The sequence below is a fragment of the Euprymna scolopes genome, chromosome 11 (assembly GCF_053919585.1).
Source record: "Euprymna scolopes isolate OS-2025 chromosome 11, ASM5391958v1, whole genome shotgun sequence".
Classification (NCBI taxonomy): domain Eukaryota; kingdom Metazoa; phylum Mollusca; class Cephalopoda; order Sepiida; family Sepiolidae; genus Euprymna; species Euprymna scolopes.
The window spans coordinates 68,683,024-68,697,335 of NC_136492.1; the positions used below are offsets into that span (position 1 = coordinate 68,683,024).

Sequence of the window (14,312 nt, forward strand, 5' to 3'; positions counted from 1 at the left end):
ATTTACATGGTTTTTGGAACATGATGTTTTTATTCTGTCAAGAGTATGTACATCGTAAAGAATTCTTTCTGTATTTTTTTTTTTTTTTTAATATAAGGGGAATTCTGGATAGTTACCCAAATTTTGTAAAGAAACAGAAAGGGTCACATGAAAATATGGAGAATGGAAAATAGTTTAGAAATTCAATGTCATCTAGGTTTTATTCAATAAATACTTCACCCTTTCAGCCCTGCACGGCCGATACAGCAACAAAGCTAAAAAGCTGATATTTTAGCCTTATAATAATACGTTATCAAATAATTTTGCTAACTGCCTATTGCCTTTTTGGCTAAATACTGCGTAATTAGGTAACAGTCCAAAGGAGTAAACAGAAATATTGTCAACAGTTTGAAATTGTATTTATTCATTTGGTTTTAATTCAAATGCATATAAAAATTAGGGTTTCATATCTGGCCAAACAATACAAATCACAAATTCAGCCAGATCTTTTTAGCAGTTTATCTTCAGAAACAGTTGTAATCTAGGAAAGTTAGAAATTTTATGACATCGAATCAGGGCAAATTTAGTATGCATGCTGCCGAATAATAACCATTAGGAGCAGTAGAATATCTTTGGGATAAGTGGAGCTCATTAACATGGTAGGAACCAAATTCATAGTTACCAAATTTCTGGAAAAAAAAGAAAAAAGAGAAATTAAGTTAAATGAACAAGAAAATAAAACATGTTAAGACATAACAAGATGAATTATCTATATATACAAAAGGCAAAATGTGTGTGACCATTTCGTGTATGTCTCGCAAAGGCTTCTTTCACACACGCTCCCCGGGGGGGGGGGGGGTTATTATCACTTACAACTGTTTATATACCCCCTATATAATAATATCTACAATTTGGGAAAGCGCGTAGCATCTAGATTTACTTACAGCAACTATTACAAAATTATTGCTATTTTGGCTTCTCACGTGTTGATTGGGCTTTTTCGTATAAAAAGCGAAACTAATTCAAAGCTAACATGGTGTTCTTGGCACCGTGCCGGGAACATCCACAAGCAATCAGCTTTGATCTTCTGGACAATCCCCTTTAAATGGGGAGCCGGTTTCCTCCCCATTATCATCTTGGGGAAGCGAAAACTGCCCTACATTGAAACAAAGTAAACAAACCCCAAAAAGCTTTCCAGCATTAAATAAAATACTGCTACGTCATCTCGTAACGCTCCCGCGATGACCTCATTTAGCGGCTACCTGTCAATCAAACCTCTTTCACTCGCTTTATAAGCCTTATTTTAACATTCTAATCAATTCCTCTTACTCCTGGCCTAGACGATTAAGTGGTTGGCATTTGTTTCACCTCCGCATCAAGGCTTCTGAGTTCAATCTCATCTTCCGACCAATCTATTTTTTTTTCTTTTACATCTTTAAACACCCGGGTAACGTTTTTTGTTTTTACTTCACTTATTCTTTACTTTACCACCCCTATACACACAGTGTTTTTTTTTTTTCGCTGTTTTTTTTTTTTTTTTTTTTTTTTGGTTTTTCCGATCTTTTTAACATCGTTTCAGGGTTATTACTTACTCCCCCCCCCATACACACACCTACAAACACCCGGGCAACGCCGGGTACCCCCGCTAGTACTTTAATAAATCAGAGTCCATTTTCTGTAGGCTGCTTTTGAACCCAGTCAACGACGGGTACTTTTGCTAGTCTATAATATAAATCTCACCTATCGTTTTAAATGCATGTATGTCTTGCAAAAACTTTCGACAGAGGCAACAAATTTTCATGAGATTGGTATTATTTTGAAGCTCATCCCTTCGGACAGCACATATCGAAAAATTGGCCCAAAAAATTAATTCCTTCACCCTCAACTGGACACTTTTCTACAGGGAGGGGTTGCTTTTTTCGCTGATATTTTCGAAAGTCATCACCTCTTTTCGATTGTCTAGCCTTAATTTAAACCTACATCACTTCCAGTTTGACGATGGGCGCAACAGCTAACACAACACATTTTTTTTTTTTGCTCAACACACACCTCCAAACACCCGGGCAACGCCGGGCACCCAGGCTAATAAATTATAATTGAAAATTGATTTTTCATTTAAGTACCCTAAGCAGAAGTGATCCTGGCCACCTGGGGTGACTTTTAGCCGTTAAGAAAAAGAAAAATAATAATGCGTAAATAATATATGATCTCTGCATTTTAAGTATAATTTTCAGGTCCTATACGATTTCATAATCTTATGGGCATATTGTGGCGTAGCAGCAAATATTTACTGTGGAGTAATGCATTTTTATTTTTATTCATGGCAGCAAAGTCACTCTGAGCGGCCAGAGTCACCCAGGTTACAGTAATCAAGTAGTTGCCTCAGAAATTATAGCAAAATATGAATTTACCAATCATTAATAAGTTCATTATAACATTGCAACAGCCTGTACATAGTAAATGACCATCTGTGTGCGGCAAAAGGTCACTCCCTTCAAGAAGTAACACTGTTAATATGCAAGTGCATAGATGACGCAGCAGATCTAAAGGAGTAAACCTCAATAAAAAATCTTGTAATTACAATGGGTAGTAGTAGTTCGTGTGGCATGCAACAAAAATGTGATAGCAAGTCAGAGAATAGCATGCTTGTGTGAATGATCATCTTCTTGGCAACAGACAATCACAATGCACCAGTTAGTAGAAACGGTATCCAATACATAATATTCCCAAGATAACTTAAAAAGATTTTTTAAAAGTGTTTTCAATCATTCTTTTTTTTTTTTTTTAAAAGTGCAAAAAATTTTTCAATAATTCGTAAATAAAAAAATAAAACTAATTTCACTAATTCTTAATTAAAATAAGAGTGAAAAAAACTTTTCAACGATTATTAAATAAAAAAGAATGATTGGAAAAATGTTTTTATAAAAAGTACATGCACAGTGGAAAGGCTAAAAGCACACTAAAATATTCAATAAAGAATTGGTTATGTAATAATAAATATAAAATCTGCATGAATTAAAACATATTTAAGCGTATTTTATGACCAGGCAAGGTTGGGTATGCCTCGCTATTAAATAAATCAGAATGAAAATAATATCAGTTATGAGAGAATGTAAAATATCTGGTATAAATGAGTGTGCTAAAAGAGTACAAAATTGATTTAACATTGGTAAGAAGAGGCAATACAAAACAGAGCCTAGACGAAACAAAATCATTCTAGTTAAGAAAGTTTAATAACACTGCTTAACGTCATACCAACAGCAACATGTATTCAAAAAAACACTAAAGAAAAGAATGGAAAAAAGAATGATCACTAATATAAACTGGCGCGATATATCGCTAAATGATAACACTTCGACGAGAGTACTTTTAAAAGAAACAGCAATTTTACAAAAATACTAATGCATTCAAGCAGGTTTTAGAAAAACAGATACGCTGACCGTTGACATTATTGTCACTTCTATAGTGTTGTGTTGTTGAATGTATATATAATTTACTAACTTGCACTTTCAAATGCTTGCTAAAAGCATATGTACACACTGACAATTCTTTGCTGTTATTCTCCAAATTCTCAGAGACAAATTTATCAGCATATGTTTTATTTACAATTAAGCTTTTTGTTCATTGACAAAGAGAAAGAGACATTTAGTGTAGGGGTTGGTTGGTATGTGGCTCAATGGCGGAGAAATCGCAAGATGTCAATCACGCTCACCGCTGTGTCTGCTCTCTTCTGTTTTGTGTTGTTTATATAGACATCAATCGACATTTCTAGAAATTTGAATATTAATATATTACATTCTTCTTTTCTATTTTGCATTGAGCAATTCATAACTCCTGACCTTGGAATGTAAGCAGTTCTTTGTTTTTTGTTTTGGTCAATTTTATAGGACACAAGTGCTGCCATGTCTCCATATCCAAGATAAAGACATTGGGAAGAATACAACAAGCCTATATGGGAATAGTCTTTTAAAAATCAGGTGTCAGAATTTTCTGCCACTTATGAGAAAAGCTCATACAATGTGTCAGAGAAGCCACATATGCAACAACTTTGTGTTATTCATAAAAATAAATCATGATAAAAATCGAAAAAAAAAACAAACAAAAACAACTTGTATATGAGAGTTCTTTTTCTCTAACAAAACGCTTATTAAATTTACTTTTCAACAAAAACGTGAACATTCAACACAGATTTTATAAGTTTAGTTCTTACAAAATGTCTTTTTTTTTTTAAACTGAATTAGCTGAAGCAGAGAGCCAATTTGGTGCATGAAAATTTCCTTTATTTAAAAAAAAAAAAAAAGATCTGTTTGATTCCAACTTACCCTTAGTATTTGTTTTGCATCAAAAGATTCCCTTGTGTTACCTCTTGGGGCACCTTCTCCTCGGTAAGGACCTCTTCCCTTATTTTGGTCCTGTTCAGAGGTGCGGACAACACCAGATGGCTCTTTACGGAAAAGAGTATTCATAATTGTAGCATGTAATTTTACTCGATCATAATCTTTCTGCATGAGCCCAGCCGACATAAACTTCTCTGCGAGTTGATTACAGATGATTTCAAGTCTTCGTTTGAAAAACAAAAAAAACAACAAAAAAAAAAGATTACAAACTCCAAAGTTTACATTTAATTTGCAAATTCTCTCACTACAGTTCTCATCTTACATGTAGAATGGCACTAAAGACATAACTGTTATAAAGTCGACCCTAAGTAACAAGTAAGTAATGATATATCGGTAATAGTCAGCTGACATACTTCCTAACTACCAATGTATCTGCTACCGGAAGTGGTGGCAAGACAAATCAGTTCATTCATGTTTTTCTCTCATGCCTGTATCTCCCCTGTACATGTACTCTTTTTTATGCTTTCCAATCATTCTTTTTTTCTATTTAGCAATCTTTGAAAAGTTTTTTCAGTCTTATTTTAATCAAGAATTATAGAAGTTAGTTTTATTTTTTAAAGAATTATTGACAACACATTTAAAAATTTTAATTAAGAATTATTGAAAACACAAAATTACTTTATTTCAATAAATTTGCTTCACAATAGAAATACTGAAGAACAACAAAAGTGAAGGAACTGATTTGTCTTGTCACCGCCTCCGGTAACAGACACACCAGAAATTAGGAAGTACATTAGCTGACTATAATCAATATATCTCCTTAGTCTATAAAACAGACAATAGACTCGGTTAGACCTGGTGCATCAATAGCAATAAATTCCATTGAAATTAGACTTCTGTTAACCAATTATTATTATTTCTATCAAGAGTTATGTCTTCTTGAATAATTGATAGTTTAGAGAAAATGGATAACCTTTGTGTTGCGAGGATTCAAGAAGGTTGAATCATTTTCTCATCAGGTACTGATTTTATTCATTAAGCATCAGCTTAAGATTAAAATTAGATGTGATATATAATCAGACCAGAGAATGACTTTCGAAAATATCGGCAAAAAAAGTGACCCCTCCTTGTAGAAAAGTGCCCAGTTAAGGGTGAAGGAATTAAATGTCAAGGTTCAAAATAATACTGATCTTGCGAAAATCCGTCGCCTCTAGCGAAAGTTTTCGGCAGACATACATACATACACATACATGCATACATTTAAACAGACAGGTGAAATTTATATATTGGATTAAAATTCATGAAATTCAGCAAAAGATGGGTACAAGTATAAGTATCAGTTCCCTGCCTGAACATGGAGTATATAATTCTAGGTGTTTTTGGAACCTATTCTAGTGTAGTAAATGAGTTCTATCTCCTTTTTATATTTTCGCAGGGGAATAGAGATGTTCCATGATGCTGACTCTCCACTTCTGTTTTTCCTTGACACATTTTTGACATTTATCATCATGCAAGAATCATTTGCAAGATCAACAAAAAAGAGTATGCCTGATATTTATACTCGTTTTTGTAGTATTACATGAATATGATGAATAGGATTAACACCTCATAACAGTTTTAACATGAGCTTGTACCCATTTATACTCCTGTGTAGAGTGTTTGATAATTGAGTGGTATTCCAAAGTAGGCCCTGATCAGTGGTATTTTCAATTATGCCAAAGTCAGTTTTATTCCAGTGTTAGTGGTATTCCTAAGTAAGTTAAGTCAATGGTATTTCCTGGTTAGTGGTATTACCAATTCAAGCCAAGTCAATGGCCTTCCCAAGTAGGTTCAAGTTAGTGGTAGGCATTCATCCAAGTATTAAGCAAAATCAATTTCATCTACCTTCAATAATCCAGGGAGAAACAGTAAATTAACCTTATTTGACCAAGGTACTAATATGTAGACACAGTGCCTAGAAAGAACATGGCCGCTGAGTCAGAGTTTTATGCAAAAACTGAAAGAAATCCTTACTGCACAAATAAATTATAAAGATAATTGTTCATAAGGAAAGTTTGTTTCACTCAAAAAAGAATTTTTACATAATGAATGACAAAATCCATCTTTTAAAAATTTTCACCTCCAACCATGGTCCTGGATATGACCTTAAACTATATCCGATGGTAAGGCCCTAGCTTGCGGGCTTTGGGGAGTGTGGAGCCACCTTTTAATTGCCATTGCTCCCAGGTCCACTCTGACCCAGAGTTGTAGTACCTCTTAGGGTCCCAACTATGGGTTAAATAGAAACCGACTTAAAAAAACAACTATACTCTATTAAAAAATTGTTCTTCCAAATCACTGGATTTGGCATTAAACAACCTGAAAAGGGTTGATATGCCATAAAACAAAAACAAACAAACCTCCAACCATCAATTGACTTCAAATAACAGTCCAATGTGCATGCTAAATTATGGATTTCACATTTCCAAGAATTGGCTATTAACCGACACTTGGCAACTCACTGAATCATTTCAAAATTGCCAGACAGCTTCATAATTATTGTTGTTATTTCTTCAGTCTGAAAGAAATCATTATCATCAACATCATTTACAAGGCTTCTTGGGCACATTCTAAAACATCATTGGTGATTTTATTTCTTGGCAGCAGTTAGTACATATTACTCTTTTCATCAAATAAGGTTAAATCACTGTTTCTCGCCTGAATTATTGAATGTAGATGAGACTGATTTTGCTAGATACTTAGATGAAAGCTTATCACTGACTTGAACCTACTTGGGAAGACTACCAAAAGATATACGCATTGTTCTAAAACTTGTGTGCAATATAAAACGTTATTTGCTAGAATAAAAGAAAAAGTTAAAATCCAGTAAAAACAAGATAAATAAAAAAAAAAATTAGATTAAATGTTAGCATTTACATACGTGTCATTGTCCTCAGGTGAATTGACTTTAATGTAGAGAACATCGACTGCACCAGGATCATCATTCATGTATTCAAGACCAACAAACTTAACATGTATTGGTCGCTTTTGGAGAACCGGTCTGAAAGTAATTCAACTTAAGAATATAATGCTAGTCCATAACTCCCCTTCAAAAAAATAGAAGTTTAAAAATCTTCTTTACGATGTACGTACGGTTGATGGAAAGAAAATAGCATCCACTAAAAATCACATAGATTGAAAAAGGAGTTTTATTTTTATAAAGAAAATCATTTTTAAGTAAATTGGAGTTTTCCAATGCCCCTTCACCATGTTAAGAATGACTTTCTAAAATCTTGCAAAAGTGTGAATTATTTGGAATTATTTCCCTTCGTCTGCAAAATGCCGTTGAGAGATTGTCGATCCATCTTAGTCATAGAATTTTATTTTTTATTTTTTTTTTAAATAAAACTACTTGATCAAGTTACATGATTTTTGGTGTACAATATTTTTCTGCCCGTCACAGATGGAATTCATAGGACATTGATTGGTCAGTTATTGTCTTCCCTTGGTCCTTTATGGGTCTCATAGATTGGCTAACAGGTAACCCAATCATTGCCCCCTTCAGGATCATGTTAACTAACCTCTATAACTCTAAATACCGTAGGCCCCAGCCTCTTTTCCTCATATGCCACCCTGGACATTAATTAACTTCATCACGACAAACATCACAGAAGGCAGTCACAGACAGGCAACCCCTTCCTTTTCCACCATCCCTTATCTTGAATAAGGTATTGATTGGATCATGACAAGCCCCGTTTCATTTTTCTCAGTTCTCCTACTTTAACATTGGCTCGACTGCATTCGTGACTGTGTGTGACCACATTTACTCCCTCGTTGCAGGCATTATATATGGGACCACATGGTCCCATGCTTGGCAACAATCACTGACCCCAACATTGTGTGCCATGGATTTTTCTTCTCTTTCATCCTCTCTTCTGGTTATGTTGTCGTCACTCACATTGGCAACTGCCAAGTGGAGGCACACAGGTTCACAAGTAACAAAAACAAGTGAAAAGAAAACATAGAAAACATATTTTGTTGATATCAGCTGGGTTCTGCATGTGTGTCTGACATCATCAGGAGAAACAACCCTCTGAACAATAAGGTTCACATAGTTTGTCAAAGCCTCTTTGTCATCGGGTAACATCAGCTCTTCTTAATCTGGTGTGAGCAATAACTATGTTCAGTTCACCTCTTTACAACTGTTCTCAATTGAAAATTGTCCTCAACTGTAGCAAGCCCAAGACTGTCAATAAATTACCCTCAACTGTTATAAACTACCGCAAAATTCACTGCTACTCATAAAAGTAATGATAAACTAACTCTAAATATATCTATCATTTATATCACAAAACATTAACAATCCTATTTTAATTTCCTTTGTGCGCATTGGTGAACAACTTGCTATGCCTTTGTTCTGCTGATAAACTTATTTCTCTTTTTTTGTGATATTTTTTCTGCTTTTTTAAAATTCATAACACTTTTTGGAGTGGATGGGGAAATGCCAACAGTATCACAAAGAAGCCTACAGGAGGCAGTTTAAAGGCAACAGCTATTTTTACTATGATAAAAACAACCAGAACCGATGGCTCTAAAGAAGAAGTTATGAGAAAAATCTTAGTTCTTGCAAAATTGTTTGTTCTGTATATTTCTGAACTTTTGAGATGAGGACTGATTATTTAGTTTCTTCAGATTACTATTCTCATCTTGAGCGTTATTCTCATAGCGTTTCAGACGATGTAACCTCTGACCTTCTTCAGGATCCGTGATGTAACTGATAAGTTACTAAGTAAAAATTCAGTTCTAAGTGACACACTTCTGAAGGTTAAAAGTTCAATCCTCAGTGCGGGCGATACTAAGAATATAATTGCAACTTACTTAAAACTTCTACCTGATCATAGCTGATGGATTGAGAGCATACTCCCCAGATTAAATAAAGGGTTCCATCCCAAACTCTTTGCAAATTCCAAAGTTCAACAAGATACACCTGAAGAAGATTAGAGGTTAGATCGGCTGAAACATTGTCAGAATAACAAGTGAAGTATGCATGGCCCCCCGTGAATAAGGCATAAAAAAATAAAAAAATGAATAAGTCCAGCATTTGCCCCCCCCTCATTTAGCTCCAAAATTATAGACAAACAAAATTATATAGAAATCAGTTAGTTACAACTTTTCAGAAAGTTTTATAAAAATCCAAGGCATCAATTTTTTTTTAATAAGCACAAAAGTGTCAATTTTAACCCGAAAGACACCCCTAGGGGCGAAACTGGAGTTTTCCTGGAAAATCCGTTCTGTTACTTTTTTTACTCATATCATGTTTAATGTTTGTGCAAAATTTCAAAAAATTACAAGGTGTAGTTATTGAGAAAAGTGCGGGCAAACGAGCGGACAAGGGTGAATTTACACATCCGCCCTCCTTTTGTCGGGAGGACCAAAAATCTGTTCTAAACATTCACCATTTTCTATTGGATATCATTCTTTATTACTTGTCCAAGTAAAATTGTTTAATTAATATACAATACTGTTGTTGTTCTTTCTCTCCAAAAGCCGTCGCTTCCAATTCATCTTTCAGCAATTGTCTTCAAGGATTATTCCTATATTAACATGTGTAAGAATTTAATGTTTTTTGAAGAATAAACCTCACCACATTATAAACCTATTTCAAACATTGTAGAATTTAGATTTATGGAAAAATCGTCATAGAAAATAATTTGGTATTTTTTTTAAACAATTGTATATAACCGTGCCATGTTCCCAACGATGGTCAACTCTTTAAACACGTGTGCACAGTGGGTTTATCTTCAATTTCTCATCCTGGCTGTGTCGAGTTTAATATTGAAAATCCTCAAATGATCACAGAGTACTTGTTTACAAGTTGTATACAAAGATAAAAGCAACTCACACACACACAGTGTGTAAACTTGATGAACTTTTTAAAGAAATCTAAGGGGCAATAATTCAAGAAGTTCTTAAACATAGTGTGTAAACTTGATGGCATTTGTGCTCCCTTGATATACATGTTGCATATTGAAGGGAACAGGCCCCAGTATTTAGAGAAATTAAGTAATTAGGATCGAAGATAATTATTGTTAAAGGAGAATGCTGGAATTGAACTCAGTGATCAAAAGTTAAAAATGAATACATATTGCTACTTAGATGCGATTCCAGGAATGCAGTGAATTGTCCATTATAGTAGAAATAACTATACAACAAGTTAGGTCCAAGTAGAACGGGACAATGGAAATTAAGGAATGTCTTTGTGTTGTCAGAAACATGTTGGAAGCAGATGCAATATCCTTGTGAAAAAACATTTGCATGTTTGGCCACGTTCTGACGTCACAAATAAATATAGATTCAATATATACAGTAGAATTAGAGTTAGATAGAGAGTTGAGAGAGGGCAGTTGCCAGAAGGAGCCAGAGAGCCTGAGCCCCTTCGGAAGCAAGGCAGAGGGGAGAAGACAAAATGTAGAAATCGGTATCAAATTCCCATCATTCTCATCACCAGCTGGAGATAAATGTATTTGTAATTGTTGTAAGCCTTTGTCTTCATCATCAATTCAACAAGATGATGTGTTATCTTCTGTTATTATATAACATCACGCTGTCTCATCATTTTGAATATTGAACTTTATATCAAACTCCTCATCAATAATGTATTTCCCATCCGTGTTTTAAGAGAACTGTCCATTACACACCTCTTCGCCTATATTAGCTTCCTATTATAAATGTGTAACCACATAATATTATAAACGTCTTGTCCCTGTTCAAACCCTGCAAGACAACAGACACAGATTTGGTGTTGTTACATATTGTCACGTCCCTTTCATGTACAGACCCATGCTATATACATACTCTCTAATCTGACAGACAGCAAAATCTCACTCCTTCACTGTTGAGGTCCCTAGATGCCAGAAAGTATTATTATTAATAGTTTCTTCCCACAGACTGCTAGACTTTTAAATTCCCTCCCCGTTTCCCGCTTCCCTAACTGTATTAACCTGCAAATGTTTAAATGTAATGTGAACAGACAACTTGTGGCTCAACTTCCCACAGTCTCCTATTAGACACAATTCCAAATAGTAGTCCATTAGGTTCCAAATCGCAAAATGCCTTCTTTGGGATGAAAAAGAATGCCAAATAGTGTCAAATAAATAAATAAAAATAAGGAGGTAAGGCCCTAGTGATTTGATAAAAAACAGCTTTTTTCTTATTTAAAAATAAAAAAAGTTTCTAAGGATTTAAGCGGAAATACACTTTTTCTGGGTCAAAAGAAAGTGGAATACTCACATCCTTTAAATCTATTTTATAATAAAACATGAATCTTTAAAATAAATAAAAATGAAGAAAACTTCCTGGAGAAAATTTTCTAAATATAAAAACGAGAAAGGGTTACAGAGAAAAGATCTATTTGGTAACAGTTTCCAGTTTTGAAATCGGAAATTGACAAAACAGTGTTTACCAAAAACTTTCCATCATAATTTTCTATTGCTTAGATTTGGCCAGAATTGTTGGCACTTGTGCATTTTAGTTTGGAGAATAATCTTTTATTTTTGAGACGGATGTTGTAGTTTGCATGAAGCATTATGCATAGTGTAAAAGGAGTTGCGTTTGAAGGCTACATCAATGTGGTTCGTAGGAAACACTGTGGATGCGAGTTAGCATATGAAAGAATAATGTCAATATTAGAAGGATTTTTCAATTATATTATGTTTATTTGCCAACATAATGTGTTGTACAAGATGGTAGGTGTTGATGTCCCTAATTTTTTAGAGTAATATTTCTTCTTCGGGGGAGAAAATAAAAAGAAACATATGCAACTGTTTGGCAAGGCTTTTCTTTTGTCTGTTTTATTTATTTCCTTATTTCCAGAAGTTAGTGTCATAGATTGGCTGTCAAATCACTTTTCAGTGTACAAGTTTTGATGGATATTAAGTATTGTTAGGAATTATTACAGCATTTTTTTTTTTTTAATGTATATAAATGATAAATTTTTATGCTTAAAGTGTGCTTAGGAGTGTTAATGACTGCAGTATGATTGTTGTATAATATCCATTTTTGGGTAAAGGAAATGGTCGAAGAGAGGTCACACTACATGTGCTTGAATTAGTTCCCTTGCCAAAGTGCACATGTCAATACGTTTCTTTTTATTTTCTTCCCTGAAAAAGAAATACAACTCTCGAAAAGTAGGGACATCAACACCTACCATCTTGTACAGCACATTATGTTGGTAAATAGACATGATATAATTGAAAATTATTGAAAATTCCTTCTAATATTGTCATAATTATTTTATATATACTAACTCATGTCCAGTGTTTTCGATGAATCATATTGATATAGCCTCCAAATACAACTCCTTTCACTTTTTTATTTTTATTTTTAAAGAATTCTAAGAGGAGACAATTCAAACAATTTATAACTTTTAATGATTATTTGGATTTATTACAAAAGTTCGATTTTGTAAAATTTTGTTTTTATTAAGTCGTCAATTTTCACATAATGACAACTTTCATTTTAGAATTTTCTTCTCTTAGAAAGACTGCTCATGAAAAAAAGTTTGTTTAAAAGAAAGTCATATATTTTCAAAATGGTTTGTTTATTTGTTTGTTTTTTAAATTGTACATTTTCATATAACTACAAAAAATGCCTGTTGTAATTTATTCCAAAATTCTTATTATTTTATACAAGCTATAAATCTTTATTTTAATTTAAAAAGTGTATAGATAATGTTTTTTGGTTATTGTCAATCTAGTGTTTATTTTGCTTATACCAATATGTTACACAAAATTAAAAAAAAAAAAAAAATACTGCTATTCCATTGATTGTTGCTCCTTGATGATGATTAGGTAACAAAATTTATACAGACATAAATTCATAATAAATCCGGCAGAGAAGATGTGAACATGGATCAAAGAGACCTCCATTTCAAGTGGCAATTAAAAGTTTGAGTTGTCTTCCCTTGGAATTCTTTAAAAATGAAAACAAAAATCTGGTCTTTCAAATCAAAAATGTACAAGTGCCGAATTTTTAATTCCAGTTTGTAAACATTCAGTTAAGAGAATTAACCAAATTTCTTTTACCATTAATCATAAGTCCAAGTGGCAAGGTTACAAAAACACATGTAATTGCAATAAAAAGTACAATGTCTCTCTCTCCTCAAAAAAAAAAAAGTTAAATTTGCTTATTTGCCATAAAAAGGAACATTCCAATTTTTTTTTTTTAATGATTTGATTCTTTGTTTAATTAATTAATAATTTGTTTTTACCACTTTGTAAAATTATTAACAAATAAGAAAATCAAACTAGTTTTTATTTTTTTTACCTCGTCTTCATGATGTTTGACACAAGGCCATGTGTTGGTTTTAATGAATGTTTCTGTGGAATGAACTGGATTCGAACTTGACAAACTCAAGTTTTCAGTCTGCGTTGTTAACCACTTAGACTCTCGTCCAAAGAAAAATGATCAAACTTAAAATGCAACGGGTACCTGCTTTTTGTAAATTTCTTATTTCAAAGCAGAAAGCCATCAACAAATAGACATCTTCTATTTAACTACAAAAATACTTACTTGATTATATCCATTTCACATTGGTGCAATAATTTAATTGCATTTGCTATCTCAGTGTCAGTTAACAATACTAGTGTACCTATAGTCAAATGTAATTTCAAAGGATTCTGAAAGATGGTCGGATCAATTCCGCGATCCTGAAATAAAAAATAAAAAATAGTTAGGCATATCAAACGTTTTTCAGTAACTTTTTTCCTGAAACATAATCTAACCTATGAAGTTATCTTTTCAGATTTTGAAATGTAGACCCATATAGCATTTAACCTGACAAATCAAATTTTGCTTCCAACTTGCTAATTTTCATTTTTATTTGTTGTGCCGTATTATTGGTAATATAAAAACATACTTAACTGAAATTGGTTTTTAAATTTACCTTGTTTAGCCAACTGCAATTGATTTTTAAATTTACCTTGTTTAGCCAACTGCAATTGATTTTTAAATTTACCT

The 14,312-nt window shown here is 33.2% G+C and overlaps 1 protein-coding gene across 2 annotated transcripts in view; it reads right to left on the minus strand.

Moving 5' to 3' along the window:
• Window positions 1-381: 381 nt before the first annotated feature.
• The window catches only part of LOC145287898 (activating signal cointegrator 1 complex subunit 1-like), a 43,861-nt gene continuing 29,930 nt past the window's right edge, over window positions 382-14,312 (minus strand). For both annotated transcript variants that reach the window (XM_080135839.1, XM_080135840.1), the window contains 4 exons: window positions 13,866-14,002; window positions 7,237-7,356; window positions 4,302-4,539; window positions 382-668 (listed from right to left, as the gene is read on the minus strand). In XM_080135839.1, coding sequence (XP_079991965.1) covers window positions 552-668; window positions 4,302-4,539; window positions 7,237-7,356; window positions 13,866-14,002 — 612 coding nt within the window. In that variant the 3' untranslated portion in view covers window positions 382-551. The remainder of the gene's footprint in view (window positions 669-4,301; window positions 4,540-7,236; window positions 7,357-13,865; window positions 14,003-14,312) is intronic.